At 39.2% G+C, this 21,289-nt stretch overlaps 1 protein-coding gene across 2 annotated transcripts in view; it reads left to right on the top strand.

Moving 5' to 3' along the window:
• The first annotated feature begins 6,769 nt into the window (after positions 1 to 6,769).
• LOC124600124 (myoneurin-like) overlaps positions 6,770 to 21,289 on the top strand; it is a 136,256-nt gene continuing 121,736 nt past the window's right edge. For both annotated transcript variants that reach the window (XM_047136135.1, XM_047136134.1), the window contains exon 1: positions 6,770 to 7,559. In XM_047136135.1, coding sequence (XP_046992091.1) covers positions 7,011 to 7,559 — 549 coding nt within the window. In that variant the 5' untranslated portion in view covers positions 6,770 to 7,010. The remainder of the gene's footprint in view (positions 7,560 to 21,289) is intronic.

Below are 21,289 nucleotides of genomic sequence, written 5' to 3' on the forward strand. Positions count from 1 at the left end.
TCTACAAGAAGGGTAATAGAAGTGATCCCTAAAACTACTGTCGAATATCCTTGACATCGATTTTTGTTGACTCTTAGAACGTATTCTGAGGTCAAACATAATGAGGTATCTTGAAGAAAATGACCTCCACAATGTCAGCCAGCATGGATTTCGAAAAATCGATCTTGTGAAACCCAACTCCTCTTTTCTCACATGGCATACTGAAAGCTTTGGATCAAGGTAACCTGGCAGTGCAGCATTTCTTGATTTCCAAAGAGTATTTGAGTGCGTACCACACCTACACTTAGTGTCAAAAGTACTATCATATCGTGAGTTGAGCGAAATTTGTAACCAGATTGAGGACATTTTGGTAGGGAGGACACAGCATGTTATCTTGGATGGAGAGTCGTCGTCAGATGTTGTAGTAACTTTGAGTGTGCCCTAGGAAGTGAACTGGGATCCTTGTGTTCATATTGTATATTAATGACCTTGCAGGCAATATTAATATTAAAATCAGGCTTTTTCTAAATGATGCAGTTATCTGTAATGAAGCGTTATCTGAGTGAAGCTGCATAAATATGAGGTGTAATAACTGGAAACTTGCTCTAAATGTTCAGAAATGTAAGATTTTGCGCTTCAAAAAACGAAAAAAACGTAATATCCTATGAGTACAACATCACTGAGTCACTGCTGGAATCTGCCAACTTACACAAATACCTGAGTGTAACACTCTGTGGGGATGTGAATTGGAATAATCAGATAGACTCAGTCATGGGTAAAGCTGGTGGTGGACTTAGGTTTATTGGTAGAATACCGGGGAAGTGCAATCAGTGTACAAACGAGATTGCTTACAATTCACTCATGTGACCCATACTAGAATACTGCGCAAGTGTGTTTTACCTGTACCAGATAAGACTAACAGAGTACACTGAACTTATACTGAGAAGGGCTCCACAAATGGTTACAAGTTTGTTTAATCCACGGGAAAGTGTCACTGAGATACTGAAGGAACTGAATGGGCAGGCTTTCGAAGACAGACATAATCTATCTCGAGTAAGTCTATTAATGGCTTTAAATGATTACTCCAGGGGTGCACTATAACCACCTAGATATTGCTCACATAGGGATCATGAGGACAATATTAGAATAATTACTGCATTCACAGAGATGTTCAGACAGTCGTTCTTCACACATACCATACATGAATGGAACTCGAAAAAACCCTAGGAACTGGTACAATGGAATGTACCTCTGCCATGCACCTCACGGTGGATTGCAGGGTGTAAATGTAGCTGTAGAAGTTGGTGGTGCCAGGATGGTGCTGTGACACACAGTGTGGCTTCGCCTTTATTCTCATTTAAAAACATTCTTTTACATTAAAACTGTTCAGGAAGAGTTTCCAAGATTTCAAAATGTTGCTGCGTACGTGATACCAATGATTTGATCAACATATCTGTGTGAAACGCTTTTTTCAATTACCCACTTAAATAAAGACCGTTAAGGTCAATTCGCTCTGGCCATCACTGCATCGTCACATCATGGTGTATTCGCACTGTCCGTCATATCACGGCACATCATGTCACATGATCTCAGCTTGAATGGCTTCTCAGCTGATTTCATCGCGAGAATTGCGACCTTTGCAAGGTACGAAAATGGCGTTTATTGGTCTCAAATGGTTTGCAGCCTGCAGATATAGCTTGTATATTAGAGAAGGAAGACAGAAATGCAAAACAACACATAAAATCAAATGGTTCAAATGGCTGTGGGAACTATGGGACTTAACATCTGAGGTCATCAGTCCCCTAGAACTTACAACTATTTAAATCTAGCTAACCAAAGGACATCACACACATCCTTGCCCGAGGCAGGATTCGAACCTGCGACAGTAGCGGTCACGCAGTTCCAGACTGAAGCACCTAGAACCGTTCGGCCACACCGGCTGGCAACACATAAAAGAGTGTGGGTCCAGAAAATGTCATTACGTGATACAGAAGGGGAATGTCACACACTGTACAAGAAACTGGAGGAACAGGAATCCGAAGCATCAGTTTTTTCATTTCCAGAATGAGATTTTCACTCTGCAGCGGAGTGTGCGCTGATATGAAACTTCCTGGCAGATTAAAACTGTGTGCCCGACCGAGACTCGAACTCGGGACCTTTGCCTTTCGCAGGCAAGTGCTCTACCAACTGAGCTACCGAAGCACGACTCACGCCCGGTACCCACAGCTTTACTTCTGTCAGTATCTCGTCTCCTACCTTCCAAGGTTCGCAGGAGAACTTCTGTAAAGTTTGGAAGGTAGGAGACGAGATACTGGCAGAAGTAAAGCTGTGGGTACCGGGCGTGAGTCGTGCTTCGGTAGCTCAGTTGGTAGAGCACTTGCCCGCGAAAGGCAAAGGTCCCGAGTTCGAGTCTCGGTCGGGCACACAGTTTTAATCTGCCAGGAAGTTTCATATCAGCGCACACTCCGCTGCAGAGTGAAAATCTCATTCTGGAAACATCCCCCAGGCTGTGGCTAAGCCATGTCTCCGCTATATCCTTTCTTTCAGGAGTGCTAGTTCTGCAAGGTTCGCAGGAGAACTTCTGTAAAGTTTGGAAGGTAGGAGACGAGATACTGGCAGAAGTAAAGCTGTGGGTACCGGGCGTGAGTCGTGCTTCGGTAGCTCAGTTGGTAGAGCACTTGCCCGCGAAAGGCAAAGGTCCCGAGTTTGAGTCTCGGTCGGGCACACAGTTTTAATCTGCCAGGAAGTTTCATATCAGCGCACACTCCGCTGCAGAGTGAAAATCTCATTCTGGAAACATCCCCCAGGCTGTGGCTAAGCCGTGTCTCCGCTATATCCTTTCTTTCAGGAGTGCTAGTTCTGCAAGGTTCGCAGGAGAACTTCTGTAAAGTTTGGAAGGTAGGAGATGAGATACTGGCAGAAGTAAAGCTGTGGGTACCGGGCGTGAGTCGTGCTTCGGTAGCTCAGTTGGTAGAGCACTTGCCCGCGAAAGGCAAAGGTCCCGAGTTTGAGTCTCGGTCGGGCACACAGTTTTAATCTGCCAGGAAGTTTCAGTTTTTTCTTTTGTTACATCAAACTGCACCCAGAATTTCTAAAAGGAACACAGTGATACGAGCTGCCTTCACATCCCTTGTAAAATTGGTTTGTTTAAGGTTAAGTTTAGTTTCTCACCCAACGAAAATTTTTGTGTTGTAGTCATACCTCCCTCAATACTTTTCCCTTCAAGATTTATAGGTTCCCTTTACATCTTGTATTTTCCTTTTAATAGATCAACTGCATTTAGCTAGTGAAACCATATAAATATTAACATCAGATGCTTGCAAAACTGTTGCACACACAGTCCAGAGAACTACTTAATAATTAGTAAGCCTGCCACAAACATGTATGAGAACAAACAACTAGCAGTGTCTGAAGGTTTCAGTCCATTTCTTTATGAAACACTATACTGATAACAGACATCTAAATTCCGCTTACTAATCAGCCGCAACCTACCCACAGTACTTTTTTCACTTCATTGCAACCTTATTGCAATCAATTTCACTGTAAAATTTTAAATACGGCGCCAGTGTGTATAAAAACCGCTTTATAAATGTTGTAGAGGGAAGGTAAAATAGTATACTTGTGTTACGCAATTCAAATTGCTGCTTCACTGCTCCTATTTATCGTTCGTCATTTATTACAAATTTTAGCACATGAAATAACGAAACGAAACAATTTATAACAAGGAACTATCTACAAACAACTGGTCTCCACCACGAAAACTACGACGAAACGAAATATGAAGATCTGTGCACAGCTGTATATTGGGAGGAAATGAGGTTGGGAGTCAGGTGATCAACAACGAACGGATAACCTCAGCCATCGAAACTTTCTTCCTGAGATACGTTGACGGTGCCGTGACATGATGTTTTTCACCATACAGGTGGAGCCCCTCCACGATCACACTGTCAAGATGGCCAACTCAAAAGGTCTACTGCCATCCCTGTATAAGGGTTAATTTTCAATAAAGTGAGTTTTCGCAGGATGTGGTTACTGCGATGTTTGCGTACGTCTGGTTAAGGTTAACCATTAATACGCACTCATGTGGAGATAGATTGGGTCGAAAGTCAAACTAAGGGTAGCGGTTTGAAGGGCAGAAGGAAAAAAGTGCCAAGGCAAGAGCCAAGGGAAAAAAACCTTTGCGATAGTATGTCGGGTAGTAAGAGCAATAGCGTATGTCTTGCTGACTGCGACATGTCATGCAAGGGTAGGCTTATTGAGTAGTGGGTATCGTGTGTGTCGACACCTTTGACATTGTGTGGAGCTGTTAAGCGGCGGCTGCCGCTGGGTGCCGGTGTCGATCTCTCGTTCATCATCGTTTTGTGCCCGATAGGTCATATATCAGATGCACAGTGTAGGGCGATGTTGGCGACTGGTTTGTGCGTAAGTGTGCGAGCTCATTGGCTTCCCTACTGTAGCCCCTTGGTCGGCTTTAATAGCAGCTGGCAAATCTGGCCAATGTTGCTGATATGCAGAGGTTTGCCGACGTTTGTGGCTTGTTGGTGTATGTTAGCTTGCCATTGGTGGTTATGCCCTAGCTAATAGTGGCATGATGTGACGGCACAGTCTAAAATATACAGTCATAACGCTCTCTGGTGTGAAAGTTGTTACCGTTGGACAGCTGGAGCGATACTAGCGCTCCAAGCGGTGAGAATGCCTCATAAGGATAATGCTCGTTTTTTATTATTTTCTACTTAATTAACGAAATAGTTTTTATGTTGTTGCGTTCCATGTGTTAATAAATTATTAAGAGACACGAATCATCGTGAAATACGTGTAAAAACAGCCAAATCACACTGATTCCATGACATTAGCTACAAATTATTCATCGAGAAAATGTTTCGAATATGTATATATTTGCAGCTTATTCTACTGAATGCAAGAGAATATAAACTCGTATTTCAAGTGTTCCTCTTGTTGTCTCTTATCATAGGCCCTTTCTTGGCACTTAATTTTTTTTATAGAGTCGAATGACCTGCCCTTCTCACACTTCGTTTGACTTTTTAATACACCAATATTCTAGTAAATGTAATTACTTTTACTTCAAAGGCGAATGTGTTGTAGAGTCTTGACGTTTGTGACTCAGGTTTAGCAATTGTGAAATTGGTTTCTTCTATGCCGGGGAACAGTTTTATTCCTTTTGACGATTTATTATATCATCTGTGTGGTTTTTCCTTAAGCTGCAGTTGTGGTGGCTTATTTGGTACGTTAAATAACGTAGCTCTTACATTCTGCAAAGGTTTCCTACATTCTACATTCACTGATTTGGCTGAAAATGTACCGAACAATACTCTGCTTTATTGAATAGATATACGCCGTCTTTCTGCAAAAGATCGGGCCTTCCAGTATTTAGTAGATATTTTTTGTTATTAACGGAAAACGTCATCATTCAACAAATTCTGTACGCTGCAAGATAATCGTAAATAAAGTAGCCTGTAAGGTACCGTTTCGTACCTCCCACAGTTCTTAGGAAACTAAATAATGACAAATGGTGACATCATTTTTTTTGTTATTGTCGGCTTTTATGGCACTGCACTTTCTTGATATTGTAAATGTTATGTTATAAAACAGTACAAACGTTAGTATTCTCACTTATCCAGTACCGTATTCAGAGGTGTCGCTTTCTGGCCTCTTGGGGCGATGCTATTGCTGTGGATAACAAAAACTAGGCGGAGTGTCGCTACTGTTATGTTGGATTTATTACGTTTACATGCGGCACATGTTCCGAAAGACGAAAATCGGAAACCGTTTTTCGCTGTCGTGTTTACATGGTAAGGTTTTAAGTGGATTTGCTGGCCCAGTTAAATATGACGCCTGGAAAACAGCTTTTACATTTTCTGATTTAGTCAGTACAATCGCTATTTGTCTTCAATTATACGAGGTGCAAAGAGCTGCAGTCTAATATTTCTACTTATCCTTCACTATACAGAAAGCTACTCTGTCCATATTAGCCGAAAATTTTAAAACCAAGACGAAACCTGACAGCTCAGGAACGTTTGAAAAGCGGTTGCATTTACATGGGAGCGAAAATCGAATGCGTAAATGGAAAACCAGCAAGTAAACCTGGATTTCCAGAATCGATTTTGAAGTGTTTATATGACCATCCTGAAATGGTAATGGGAAATCGGTTTTCGAAATCCGATTTTGGGACCCCTATGTAAATGGTCAAATGGGGTGATTATGTCGTCGGGACGGCGAGAGTGGGTGCCGCCATTTAAAATGCATTGTAGTACATTGTTTTGACAGGACAGGATAGGACGGGACGGGACGCTCAGTATGAATTGGTCTCTCCGTGGTAACTTGAATAGTGAAAACAGAGAAATTGTCTGCGTCTGTCAGCATGCAGGCAGCTTGTGCCTGGTATAAATTTTATTATCTCTTCAATGAACCAAAAATAGTTAAATAATACTGAAAATTTATTTTGTAGCGTGCATCATTTTTCGCCATCCGTGGACTAGGCGCAAGTCAGCTCTGATTGCTACGGTTATTAACCAGCCCATAGAATAGTTGAAAGGAGAAACGACATTCAAAAGTAACGATTGAAGCCTAGCATTATTTCCCTTTTATGATTAAACATTGTAATTTCTCAAAGGCCAATGGATTATCCGAAGTGTGTTATTACAACTGTTTCTGAACTTTGTATTGAAACTGTACCTTACTGCATTGTCACATCTGATAAAATTTAAAATAAAAGTCATATTGAACTAAAAAAAGTTGGGTCTTCGGTATAGCATCTTTGTCTTAACGTCAATATCGTGTTGTACGATTGGCGGCTTGTTTAGTGTCAAAATTAAATATGCTTCGTTCGAAGTTGTGGGAGATGCTATTTGTGTCAATACTGTCTAGGGATATTTATTTTATGTCTTTAATCTATGAAGATTGCTATTGCTGTTTAAAAATTAGATCATTCTGGTGAGGTTTCCAGATCATACTCTGGAATTATTGTTTACTGTCGTAAACGTTGATGCAAGGTTTAAAATACATTTAAAATAATGGCTGCAGACGATTCAATGAATTTCTCAGAAAACGATCACGCAAATGTCGTTCTGGAAAAGCTGAAAGCTCAGAGGGATCAGGGGAAGTTCTGTGATATTGTTCTTTACGTGGGAGGAACCGAATTCCGAGCACATCGAAACGTACTGGCTTCATGTTCACAGTATTTCGAATCAATCCTAAAGACTCATAAATCAATAAAAGAACGTTTAACAGTCACCTGCCAGAGTTCAGAGATATTCCAGAGCTTGTTGAATTATATGTATACAGGTTGTGTCATAATTAATAAAAGCAATGTTTCTGAATTGTTGAGATTGGCCAATCATTTTCTAGTTGGAAAGTTAAAAAACTACTGCGCCGATTACCTTGACAGGCATTTGGATGTAACAAATTGTCTGTCTGTCAGAGACCTGAGTGAGAAGTATAATTTGCCTATCTTACTAAAGGCTGCAACCTTATTTGTGGCAGTGAATATAAACAAAGTACTTTTTGAAGAAGAATTAATGAACTTTAGCCTTCCAAAAATGGAAGAATTTCTTTCAGAAAAGGTGCGTTTAGCAAGACAATACTTGTGTAAAGAGCATACTGTATGAGTAGTTTATGCATAAATGCCTAATGTACGTCAATATTGATAGTATACTTTTTGCATGAAATAAGTTTCTGTATTTTTTATTTTCCTTTCACTGAAGTGTTATAAATATTGTTCTAGAATTCATTAGCTTGTTCAAGAAGGAATGGAATGAGTATAATTATGCATGCATTTTCCTCTGTGATTCAGTGTACTTCACACCATATCGTTAAATTCTCACACCTTTGAGAGAAGCATGAGGAATAATTATTTTATCCACATTGATTTGTGCTGTATTGATATTGTTTCATGGTTGCAATGTGCTTTCATATCAAGTAACTGCTATTAATAAAAGCCATTCTTAATAAGATGATTTTAAGTTTTTGTAGTGGTATCACAAATAAAATAAGTTTCATTCTGACATTATATAGTTCCAACAGTTTCCGGGTTGATGTAATGTGAATAAAAATTACTGTTTCCAGGAAATATTTATTATTATATTTTTAGTAAGCACAGAAGCCTTATATTGTGTTTCCACAGAGAGAGGAGGCTGATGACAAAAAATGCTAAACGCAAAATAACAAAATTGTAAAGAATCTGACAAAAAAAGTGTAGTATTTGCATCAGTAAAGCAATGTTTTCGTTAAGAGCATACAATTGGAAATAGACATTGAAATTTTGCAAACATATGAAAAAAATGACAGTGACTATGAGATATAGTATTAAAACACACAATGGTGTATTGTAGGGAAGGTAAATGACCAACTTCAGCTTGGTAAGAGAATTATAGGAAAGTGTAGCTTATCTATAAAGGGGACTGCATATAGGGCATTAATGCTAGAGTGTTTGGGATAGCCTCCAGGTTGAAAGAAAGGAAAACATTGGAGCAGTTCAGAGGTGTGCTGCTATATTTCCTACCAGTATGGTCAGTCAGCATCTGAGTATTAATGGAAGTGCTGTGTGAACTAAAAGGGGACTCCATGGAGGGAAGACTGCATTGATTTTGTAGAAGACTGTTGAGAAAATTTAGAGACTTGAGATTTGCAGCTGACTACAGAACAATTCTACTGTTACATCCAAACATTTTGTGTAAGGACCGTGAGGACTATATAAAAGAAGTTAGGAGGAGGAGATTAGTGTTTAACATCCTGTCGACAACAAATTCATTGGAGACAGCACAAGCTCGCATTAGGAAATCGGCCGTGCCCTTTGAAAGGAGCCATCCTGGGATTTGCCTGAAATGATTTAGGGACATAACGGAAAACCTAAATCAGGATGACCGGAGACAGATTTGAACCATCATCCTCCTGAATGCGAGTCCAGTGTGCTAACCACTGCAGCACCTAGCTCGGTGAGAAGAAGTTATGCCTCATAGGGAAGCATATAGATAGTTTTTCCTCACTCCATTTGTGATTGAAACAGGAAATGGAATGAGAAGCAAGGGTACCCTACTGCCATACATCATATAGTGGCTTGTGGAGTATGTATGTAGCTATACATATGTTGATATACAAAAAGATAAAAAAATGCATACATACTTATTTCGTTAATGCATCTTACATTGGAATGTCTGTACAGGCTTAGAACAAGATTCAAAAGTAAAAAGAAATTGTACTCACTATTGATGAATGTATAGCAAATATATTTAGGATAAAGTTTTCTTAAGATATGAATTATGTGGAGGAAAGGGGAACTCATTTAGTTCATGCAAGCTTGCCTTCAGGTACCTATCAACTGAAGAAAAGTGTTTTGCTTTAGCATTATCATTTTAAAGGTATTGATTTAATTTCAAATTGAAATGGCTAGTTTGTTGAGGAGTAGGCTGCCCATATTTATCAATCTATCTTGACTTACCCTCTGTCTTTTGCTCACCAGATTATGTTTAACTTGGTTCATGTGTCATGGTTGTTGATTTCTCTTTGTTGGAAACCGATACAGTTTTTCCCCCACTGCAGTAAACGGTTCTGAGTATATAAATACAGGAGATTAGTAATGTATTAAGTTATTTGAAAATAAATTCAGTGGTTGATATCACTGGTACTCTGTTATTTTTGCTATCCTTTCTCTGCATAAAGAAAATTTTTCTCAGAGATGCCCCGCAAAAGGGGACATTGAGAGTGCAAGTCTGTCATACAAAGCTTTTAGTGTGTTTATATCACACGATTACCTGAGGAATCTGAATGCTTAGTAGAGCCTGACGAGGAGTGAGCTGGCAAACCACACTTTAAAAACTTTATCCCTGCAATTAACGTGTCGTCAATTTGCGAGGGTTCCATGTAGTATGATAGTTCCTGGGTGGCTAGAAGAGAAATATGAGCTGTTTTTGTGGTGTTCAGCAACAGTTTAAGGTTGAGGAGCATAGAGAGGAGTCTTTCAGTTGTTTTATTCTGTTGTACCATCTGCGAGTACTACAGAATACATATTTAGAGGATTTAATGAAAGGTCATTGATAAAAACTAGGAAGAATCGAGGGCTTATTACTGAGTTTGTGCCACTCATTATCTAACCCGGGTTTGTCGATTCTTTTTTTTATTTTTTATTTTTTTTGTTTAAAGTGGATTTGGGTTATACTGTTTACTTTTTGTTGGTGATATAAGATTTAAACAACTGATTTGCAGCACATTTGATACTATATGGTTCTGCTAGAACAGGAAGCTAAAGTTAAAGAAGACTAATTCACAGCACTGATTTAGAAAGGCTATATGATTGAAGAAAAAATGTAGTGACGTTCAGCATGAAGATAATGATCAGTAAGTCTTACTTCTATGATATGTCTGAAATACAGTGACTAAAGTGGATCATGGATCATTACTCCAGTGGAGCGGGATTTCCTTCCATATCTTTTTGTTTGACATGCTGTCAGTAAGCTTTGAAGGACAAAAATGCATAATAAGGTTTCCAGTGTATTAAACTTGTCTTAATTTTATTGATACTACATTCGCTTCATTACAGATGAAAATAGAATATCCAGTTTCTTCGTGCCGGTGATGCTGTAGTGCTTTGCAGATCTACTTTAATATTATTTTTCAGCAACACTTACCAGCAGATTCAGCTTTTTACTGCTTGTTTTGTTTGGCGTATCCTCTCTGAGTAAATTTTGGTTTCATTAAAGAGTTCCAAATAAACGCTAGCTGAATCACTTAAAAAAATATATGCATTGTGTTCTCTGTACCGTAACGGGCACTTAAAGGGAGCAGGGGAATCGATGTAAGCCGAATGACTATGGGTTGTTATGACTCGGTTGTAGTCAGTGCAAACCTTAGCAACTGAGTGGTACTGTGGACTGTAGCAGTGTGGTTAGCAGTTTTTAATGCCTTTTCATTTTATTAAGACATAATTTGTTGCAGTAAGTATCAGAAATGGACTTATTACTATATAATTCTATCAAAGGAAAACCCATTCAAAGAAATAACTAATAAATTATGAAGCAGAAGTGCTTTTGAGTATGTACCTTCAAGAGAGAAAAAGAGTAGTGTTGCTCTCTCTCTCTCTCTCTCTCTCTCTCTCTCTCTCTCTCTCTCTCTCTCTCTCTCTCCACACACACACACACACACACACACACACACACACACACACACACACACACGCGCGCGCGCGCGTTTCCTCATCCCTGAGGAAGTAAAAGTGACACACATCGAAATAATTTTTCTTTCCTCATGGATGAGAAAGGGATGGTTTAGGGAAGGTGAAAGAGGGAGAGCAAGTCTCTCAGACCCCAGAATGGAAGGAGACCAACTATAGTGCAGGTGAGGGAGCGGGCAGGGGGGGGGGGGGGGGGGCAATTGGAGACAGCAAGTCAGAAATGTTTCATTTGTGAACACTGTAGTAGCTTCAGTCTAGAGATGGTAAGGATATAATGAAAAGTAAAGACAGTTTAGTATGAAGAGTTATGAAACATGCAATTTACAATTAGGGACTTAACAAAGTTAACAGAGATTAAGTCCAGGAGGATGCCAAGGTGCAAGGATCTGTTGTAGGGCAAGTTCCTATCCCCAGAGTTCAGGGAAACTAATATCGGTTGGGAGGATCCCAATAGCCCATGTAGTGTGGCAAGCACTCAGGTTCTTGAGTGATGCTGTAAAGCATGATGAGCAACTGAAACAACTCTCTACTCTTCCATTTCACAGGCATTAAATGAAAACTAGACCTGACCACCTATGTCTGTCTACATTCATACTCTGCAACCCACTGTGAAAAGTGCGGCACAGGGTATTTCCTGTTCATTTGCATATGGAATACTAAATAAATGCCTGTATGTGTGTTGTAATTAGTGTAATGTGTTGTTCACTATCCTTGTTGGAGAAGTGTTACGGACCCTTGTATATTCCTAGATTTCTCACTTAGTTTCTGGTTTCTGAAACTCTGTTAGCAAACTTTCGCAGGACAGTTACCGCATACCTTGAAGGATCTCATAGTCCTTGTTCTTCAGCATTTCCATGGCCTTCTCCTGTGATTCCAAGAAACCTGTGATGATGTGTGACGCCCCTCTACATATCAATTTAACATCTTGTGTTAGTCCTTAGTCCTACTTGTTGTGAATATCACAGACTTTTAACAAAATTCTGGGATAGGGAACACAAGTGTTTTATAGGAAATTTCTTTCGTAAACTATGTTTTCCTTGTATTCTCCCATTGAACTGAAGTCTGCTACCTGCTTTACTTACTGTTGAGTCTGTGACCAATATATTAACTATTCTCATAAGTTGTTACACCAGGTATTAGTAGTAGCTGGCCAATTCCTGAATCAGTAACAACTAAGCAGAAAAACATAGTATAATGCACAAGATATTAACCAAAAACAGCATTAACCACTAAGGAAAAAAAAATGAGTTTTGATCTGACAGAGGTGCAAATAGGATTTATTTGTGGATTAAGCACAGCAAACACTTGCAAGCCGTGAATGAAGTAATGTAAACTAGGAATATGATCTACCACTTTGCCTGGGAGTAATATACTTAAGAATGCTTTTAATTTCATTTCAATAAAATCTTTGTGTATAGCCCTTGAAAGACAAGATATCAGTTCACAATAATATATGAAAAGAATAGGTTACTACTTATGAAGTAGAGGAGGTGTTGAGTCGCAGACGGGTACAACAAAGAGACTGCTACACATTTCAGCCTGTAGTCAAAAGGACTAATTCTAAAGTAGAAAACACACTGACAAGCACAAATCGCACACACACAACCACTGTCACTGGCTGCCTGCCGGGGCCGGACACACTGTGTGTGCAGTCTTTTTGTTGTGCCTGTCTCAAAACCACATTTGTTTGGTGAGTAGAAAACTATCCTTTTCATAATATTGTCATTATTCCATCCTGGATTTTCCATTGTTTGAAGGTGAAGATGTCAGTTCAACTTGTTATAATCTTTGCCACACTTAACCTGGATAGCAGAAATTCAGAATTGGAGGAGGAACTGGGCAAGATGATTTCGTTATCATCAAATTTATTCCCAGCAGCACTAGCAGAAATTTTCAGTTCGTTAAACTGGAAAAAGAAGTAGAAATACATTCAGTGGAACATATCTGAAACAGCTAGAAATTTAATTTTACTGAAACTGAAAGACAACACATTGAAATTGCCTGGCTTGGCTTTGACAATCTGAACAAAGTTTTTGAAAGAAGTATTTGAATGTCTCTGAAACAGTTAACAAGCAGTGTGATTTGTCAGTGTTGGCTTGGTGTTGGTTAGATATGGATTTTTAATGTGAAAACCATTCAGAAACTGAGATACGCCTATTTAGCAATGGAGAGATGTGTGTTGTGAATTTATGTATGTATTGGTCCTCTGAATCATTTTTTGGCCAAGACATGTACAAAGAGTGTGTTATGGTATTGAAAAACTGGGAGAGACAGATAAACAGAGATACAAATTGAGGAACAAACTGAAGTGAAAGATGTAATTATGGATGTAACGAAGATAAAATGTAGGCAAGTGGGGTGTATTATCAGGTGAATGGGTAGTGTATGTGGCAAGGAAGGTATTTGCTGGATTTTATAAACACAGTGTTCTGCAGTTCACATGAATTGGGAACTTAATGTTTTATAAGTAGTCTTCACGGGTTTGCCGCCGGATCACGTTGTGCAAATTCCACAATATTTCCTCGAGGCAGCTGTCCGACATCTTCAGGTGGTTCAACTTTGCTTGTGGCTAGGTACGACTGACAGTATCCGCACACTGATGCCCCGTTTTTAGAATGTGCGTGAAGAATGCGCAGCTGCAGAAATCACACATGCGCAGTGATTTGCCTTATTCAAACTCCCTCTGCCAAAAATCGCAGAGTGGCTCTCCCACATGTGCATTGTACGCTGCCTTTGTCAAGTGCGACCAGACGTTACTCACCAACAGCCGTACTAGGCCATTATTATGACAGGCCTGTTTCCGAAGAATCTTGATCTTCACGTTGTGATTTAATAGCAACTAATGCAGGGTTCCAGGCTGTGCTCAGTTGAAATCCCGTATCCTTGTTGATGAGATTATCGGCTGTACGGATATGTATTGCTTCCTTAATGAATTTGCACAACGTGATCCGGCGGCCAACCCGTGAAGACTATTTACAACACATCCGCCGGGAAAGCTTGAAGAGTCACTTCATGTTTTATAATTGAATGTTGATATTGGTTTCATAGGATTTTTTGTTATTTATCGTGCCACACTTTATCTGGCTGCATACCCACTGTCAGCAGCACACTACAAAAGCTACATAACTGTAAACAAGATAAGTGTTACCTATCAAGATAATATACAAAGTTATTGGCTAAGTACAGTTATTGCCAACTTTCAATAATAAAAAAAAAATTAAGTTTCTGACTTATTGGTTCATCTGGGGCTGCTTGGTTGCGGAAACACAAAATGTGGCTGCTATAAATGGTGAGTTACGAGGTTTTCCCCAGTTGCTGGAGATTATTCCTTAGGTTATTTGGAACAACAAATGTAAATACAGTAATGTTGTCAGATTCATAATCAAGAAGCTACAACAGAGTTTCGAAACATGCCGTGGGAACACTACACTTGTGTTCACAGGAGACACGATCAATCTTAGGTAGACAACTGCAGCTAGTAGTATGTTTTAACAACCACTTGTTGATACTGCAGTCACTGTTTACTGTTGTTGTCTCCTGTGTACAGTACAGTTTGCGATGCCGTACAAGTTTTCATAACAGGAGTATGGAGAGATGGTGAACATTTTGGGCTTCTGTGATGGTAATGCGAAAGCTGCTGTTGCCGAATATCACCATCAGTATCCTAATCATAGGATTCCGGGTGCCAAAACATTTAGTGGAACACATCGAACATTGCTAGAAACTGGTACCCTTCCCAGTATTTGTATTCACTCCGAAAGGCATCGTGATGTTCAAGAAGAGGAAAACATTCTTAATTCAGTAGAGTGCAGTTCTCGTTCAAGTATGAGATGTCTAGCTACCCGATTGAATGTTTCACAATCTAAGGTATGTAGAATTCTTCATGAGAATGGACTGTATCCTTTTCATATGCAGAAAGTTCACCATTTAGAGCCACATGATTGTGCCAACTGTTTACACTTTTATAACTGGTTAAATGGAAATCGGCAGCTCTATTGCTTCGTAATGTTCAGTGATGAGGCAACCTTTACAAGAAACGGCATCAACAACATGCATGTCTGGACAGACAAAAATCCCCATGCCACAGTAGTATCTCAATTTCAATGAAGAGTCAGAGTCAATGTCTGGTGTGGTGGTGTTTGTGACCAGTTACTGGGACCGTTTATTCTTGTGGGAAATTTAAATGGTCAGATGTACGGTAAATTTTTACTAGAAGACTTACCGCAGCTTCTTGAAGATGTTCCTCTGTAAACAAGATGCCACATGTATGTCCAGCATGACGGGGCACCTGCACATTCCCACCATGTGGTAACAGCTTATCTTAATCAGCAATTCCCACATCAATGGATAGGTCTCGGGGGTCCTACCAACCAGCCTGCCAGATCTGCAGATTTAACACCCCTAGATTACTGCATCAGGGGTGGATGAAAGACATTGTGTACGAAGTTAAGGTGGAAACACAAGAAGAATTGATGCAATGCATTTTCGATTCCACAACGTTAATAAGGAACGACCATGTGAAATTACAAAATGCTACTCGCGTGTTTCACTCCTGTGCGAATCTTTGCCTTCAGATGCAGGGAGGAAATTTTGAACACTTGCTTTAAATCCACTCTGAATGCAAGAGACTGCTACAAAATTGTTTAAATTAATTACTATTTGCTTTTTTCAATCCCATTATTGTATTTACATTTTTTGTTCCATATAATCTAAAGAGTACCCTCCAGAAACTGGGGGAAAAACTTGTGACTCGCCCAGTATAATATTGGAACATCCCTATTTTGTGTTCTCTTTATATATATAAAAGAAAGACTTGTAATCCTGGAGATGCCCAGAGGAGGCCTTTATCCAGCAGTGGATGTAAAATGATTGTATAAAACTGCATCTAACTGAGGCTACAATAATTTCAAAAACATAATAATTGAAAGGCATTTTCATCACCAGTTCACATAAAGTTAGACACTGATGAAAATATGATATACATTGTGGACATTCTTGATGGAACATCCTGTTATTTGTCTTAAGAAGTTTAGAGAAACTTGGAAAACTTTTGTCCGGATGGGGACTTGAAATCTTCAGCTTACTGGCATAGGGAACTACCATCACTGCAAATGCACTGTCTGCTGGTAGCCAGATTATATGGGAGTGATTTTTTGTGGTGGGAGGAATGATAGCCATCAAAATGCAGGGACTGTAGATGGTTAGTGGGCTTCATATGGACGGACGGACGTACGGAAGGAGCTATCAGAGAGGTGGAGATCAATGTCCAAGAAAATGGCACATTGGGCTGAGGAGGATCAGATGAAACAAATTGCAGCGAAGCTGTTGAGGCTGTGTGGGACTAGAAATTACCGTGAATGAACCAGAACCAGACAAAGGGCTTGGGCTTTTGAGAGGCTAGGATAGTTTCCTGTACATGCTCCATCAACCAGTTGATGCAGAAGAGTGCCATGGAGATGCCCGTGGCTATGCCACAGATTTGTTCATATATTTTTCCCTCAAAGGAAAAATAGTTATGTACAAAGATATAATTAGTTAGATGTATAACTAATATTGTGGTGGTTCTGGAAATGGAAGAACGTTGGGGGAGGTACTGCTGGTGTGTAAGGAGGTGACATCACCAAAAATGAGTAGGGATCTTGGTGATAATGGGGTAGGGACTGTTGAGAATTAGAGAAGGAAGTGGGTCTTATCTTTCATATGGGAGGCTGTGCAACAAGCAATTGGTGCAGTGGATACTTAAGTGGGAAAGGGGGAGGGGTACAGTTGGATGGTGGTATGAATTGATAGAGGCAAGCTTCAGTGTTGAGGTTAGGTTGGCTTTGATTGGTGGGGTTTGTTCACATTAGAGTATTGACATATGGAGACTAGGTCTTTGACTAGTTCAGCATTATTGAATTTGGGTTAGGGGCTTAATGTGAGGCCATTGGAGTGGACTGAAATTTCTGTAGGATTGCAATTTTTGGGAAGCAGATTGACAGCAGTGTTTTGTGTTTGCATAAGTTCTGTTCTTTTTGAGATGTTGAGAGGTAGTTTTGGGATATGTGGCAGATGGAAAAGGTCGGAATTGCAGGGACTGGGTGCTATGAGGGTTTAGGTACAGGGAGGCCAGGAACAGTCTGAAAAGCTTGTAAGAGTGTTGAGGGTAAGTTGGATTGAGAATAATTGTTAAAAAAAATTGATACAGTGTGCCATTTCTGATTTTATTGGCACTGATGCCAGCCAACCAGGTTGTTGCTCGTGCAAATTCAAGCTCTTGCACATGCTGCAATGTGGTAATGCACAGACATCTGTGCAGCGGTTATTTACCACTTGTTCAAATGCTCATAATCAGTTAAAATGTGCCTTTTTCAGAAGTGATAAATTTAAGCTAGATGAGCAAAAGCTATGTTTAAGCCAGTTTGAGGAAACTAAACGAAGAACTCATTTGGTGACACTGTATCTGGCAGTCTACTTGAATTTGTGTGTGCAACAACCTGATTGGTTAACTTAGTGCTCATTAAATTGAAAGTGGCAAAGCACATAATTTTTTTTCTATCTCTGAGCACAACGTACACTGCAACACCCTTAAAATTTTTTTTGTCTGTTTCTGACATCCTGTATATCCGAAGTGTCTGTAATTAAAGTTCCAGTTTCAAAACACTGTAGAAAAATAACCACTACTCAGAATGATGTCACATTTGAACAGTGTATTATTGACGCAGGGAGAAATGGCGTGGAACAAATTTTTTTTGGAAAATTTCGTCAGTAGATGGCACTCTTAAGTGTCTTAATGTAAATGAGGTTGTCTATAAATTCAGCAATCGACAGTTGTGGCACGGTTAGTAAGGTAAGCCTATCCTCCACAACAAGGTCATACAACACCAGGTGGGAAAAATCGGTTTTTAACTCTCCTGAGGTCAAAAACCAAATAAAAAGCAAAATGACATTGATTTTTAATTGTCTCAGGACCAAAAATTCCATAAAAGTCAAAAGACATTGACTTTTGATTGTTCTGGAGCCAAAAACACATGAAAGCAAAACAACATTGGTTTTGACTTGTCCTGAGACTGGTGCAAGATATGTTCAGTTTGCTCTCCCTATTTACTGCCACAAGTTGAAATCAAGAAATAGCAAGTTCCACACAGCAGATCAGAGTGTCTCGGGGGTCAAGTTCAGAATGTGTAGTGGGACGCATGTTTTCATTTCAGCTGCAATTGTAATTGGAGAACTGAACACAATGTCACTCAAATAATGCTACAGCCAGAAGCTACATGGATTAAGATCAGGTAATCTGGATGGCCAGGCTGTGGGGAAAAGACGGATGATAATTCTAGAAAATAAAGAAGAAAATTATACTACCATGATTCATGGCTTTCAGGGTGCCACGTGAGAAAAGTTTGAATGGGTTTCGCATTATCAATGTTTCTGGAGTCCAGGCTAGGCAACATGGAAGATATCATTGCATTTGGGATATGTCATTACATTCGAGCTCAAAATATGTTCTAAGATTCTGCAACAAGTCAATCGTAAGGATACTGAATGGTAGTTTTGAAGATCATTTCTCCTGCCCTTTCTTTAGATGGGTGTGGCCTGGGCTTTCTTCCATCTCGTGAATGTGTAGCTATTTACAGTTAACCTTAGGATTAATACATATAAGAGTTGACATTTATTTCATACATGTCCACTTTCTGTAATTTTTTTTATGTTAAATTTCGATGAGAGTATACAAATTATAAAAAAAAAAAAAAAAAAAGAAAAAGAGAGAGAGAGAGAGAGAGAGAGAGAGAGAGAGAGAGAGAGAGAGAGAGAGAGAAACATTGGTTGAGAATGGTTATTTTTATATTTGTTTATCTTTTGATCATTTTTGAAAGCGGTATTAGGCAACTAATACTGAAAATAAATATACTATCTGACCCAACTACATACAGTGACAAATATGTGTATCTGAAATGTATATCATCATAGTAAATAGCTGTGATAAGTCACTAACTATGCCTTCCTCATATCTCTTCACCTGCATTATCACTGCTACACTACTAAAAGTTGCAGGAAATTCTGGAAAGACACTTTTTTCTTAGTGATTGTAATATTTATTTATTACTCTTGGACAGTAAAGAGAACATTTTTATTTGGTATGTTACTAAGAAGAAAAATGAGATGGGAAAATTATATTACTAATCATTTAACTGGGTTTGTAAACTGAACAATATAAATGCAGTTGTTATTTTCTTTCAGTTCTGTTTGTTTTATCATCTTATTCATGAAAGTTATTGTGTGACGTATCATCACATCACACGTGCAGTGCACAACTGCACATGGTTTAGTGATCCACTTTGTTGAGCAAATGCTAGCTTGTAAGAATTGCGTTCATAGTAGATAATTATAGTGAGAGACCATTATAATGACTGGTTCTAGCAAAGATGGGAACACATGGTTATGTGCTTGTTTATGTAAACAAACAAAAATTATGCATTGTGTAACATGCGTATCTAAAATATCTTACTAAGTGTAAAACAGAGTGTAGGGCCCTAGATGGAGTGGTGTTGAATAAAACCTGCCTAGATGTCAAGAGGGCAATATGTGAAAGCTTCAGCAGCATACGATTATTGAAATATCTCACAAAGTCAAAGAATTTCTGGCCATAAGTAAAGATTGTTAGAAATTGAGGGTATCAGAGTAAGAGTGAATAGGGTATTAAGTGAAATTTGTGACTGAACTGAGAATTTCTTGGTAGGGAGAATGCAGCATGTTATCTTGGATGGTGACTCATGGTAGCTGTATATTAATGGCTTTCCAGACAACTTTAACACCAATTCCAGACATTTTTGCTGATGGTGTAGTTATCTACAAAGTGCTGTGTGAAAAAGCTGCACAAATAATCATTCATTATGATAAAGATTTCAGCGTGATACAAAGATTAGCAACTTGATTTTAATGTTCATACATGTAAAACCGTGTGCTTCACAAGATGAGAACAACATAGTATCCTACGATTAGAATAAACAGTCATATAGGCACAGATGTAGGGTATGGCAGGGGGCACGCTTCAGATCATTGGTAGACTACTAGGGCAATGCGATCACTCTAAAAGGAACAAAGGAGATTAATTACAAAACACTCATGCAACACATCCTAGAATATTGCTCACCAGTACCAAGTATGCCTAACAGGGGTCATTGAATGTATGCAAAGAAGGTCAGCACCTATGGCCACAGGTTTAAAAAGAAAAACTGTTTTGACTGCTGTGTAACACAACCTGTTCACTAAGCAATAATTCTTTTCAAAGAGCTTGATGATTTTGCAGTTTGATTGCAATGAGTTATTGCTTCACGCACAGATTGTGCTATGTGGTTTCAAAACCCGTAATCATGGTTCTATGCAAGCAGTGTTTTTTCAGATGACCCCCGTGTGTTTAAGGTAAACACAACAGTCTCTATAGATGTGACAAATGCAAATTCTACAGTACATTAAAATTTTCTGAAGATTGCTTAGAAGGGCGAAATGCTTCAACAAAAGTATTGTTTTCCCTGCAACCAGAACTGTTTTATTTCAAAACACTACCCATGGATGCCGTCCAGATACGCCATGGAGTAGGAAGAACTTGTCGCAGGTTTGTTTGACCCATGAGTGTGTCACAGAGATGCTGAAGAAACTGAATGTCAGATACTTCAAGATACACGCATAATACCAAGAAAGCCTACTTACAAAATTTCATGAGCCAGCTTTAAGTGATGAATCTAGGAATATACTGCAGTACGGAGCAAGATTAGACTAACTGCAAGATGCACAAAGTAGTTTAAACCATCATCTTTCCTGCACTTAATATGTGGATGGAATGGGGAGAAGCTCTAATAACTGATACAATGGGAAGTGGTTTTCACAGTGGATTTGACTATGGGTGTGGATGTAAATCTTGCAGTAGAAAAATGCAATCTATACAGTACATGCAGAAGAATGCATAATATTACTGCAATCTGTGCTTGCCTTGTGCAGTAACCTAGTATCTCTGACTGGTTTGAAGCAGATCAAACCCAACTACCAGTAATTGTTTGTTGTTTAGTATATATCATTTCTAGAAGGTAGTTAAAAAGTCTTCTTTTTGTGTATTTTTGAATGTTTCATGTTTGAAATAGTTGTACTCTCCGA

Source organism: Schistocerca americana, chromosome 1 (genome assembly GCF_021461395.2).
Source record: "Schistocerca americana isolate TAMUIC-IGC-003095 chromosome 1, iqSchAmer2.1, whole genome shotgun sequence".
NCBI classification, from domain to species: Eukaryota; Metazoa; Arthropoda; class Insecta; order Orthoptera; family Acrididae; genus Schistocerca; species Schistocerca americana.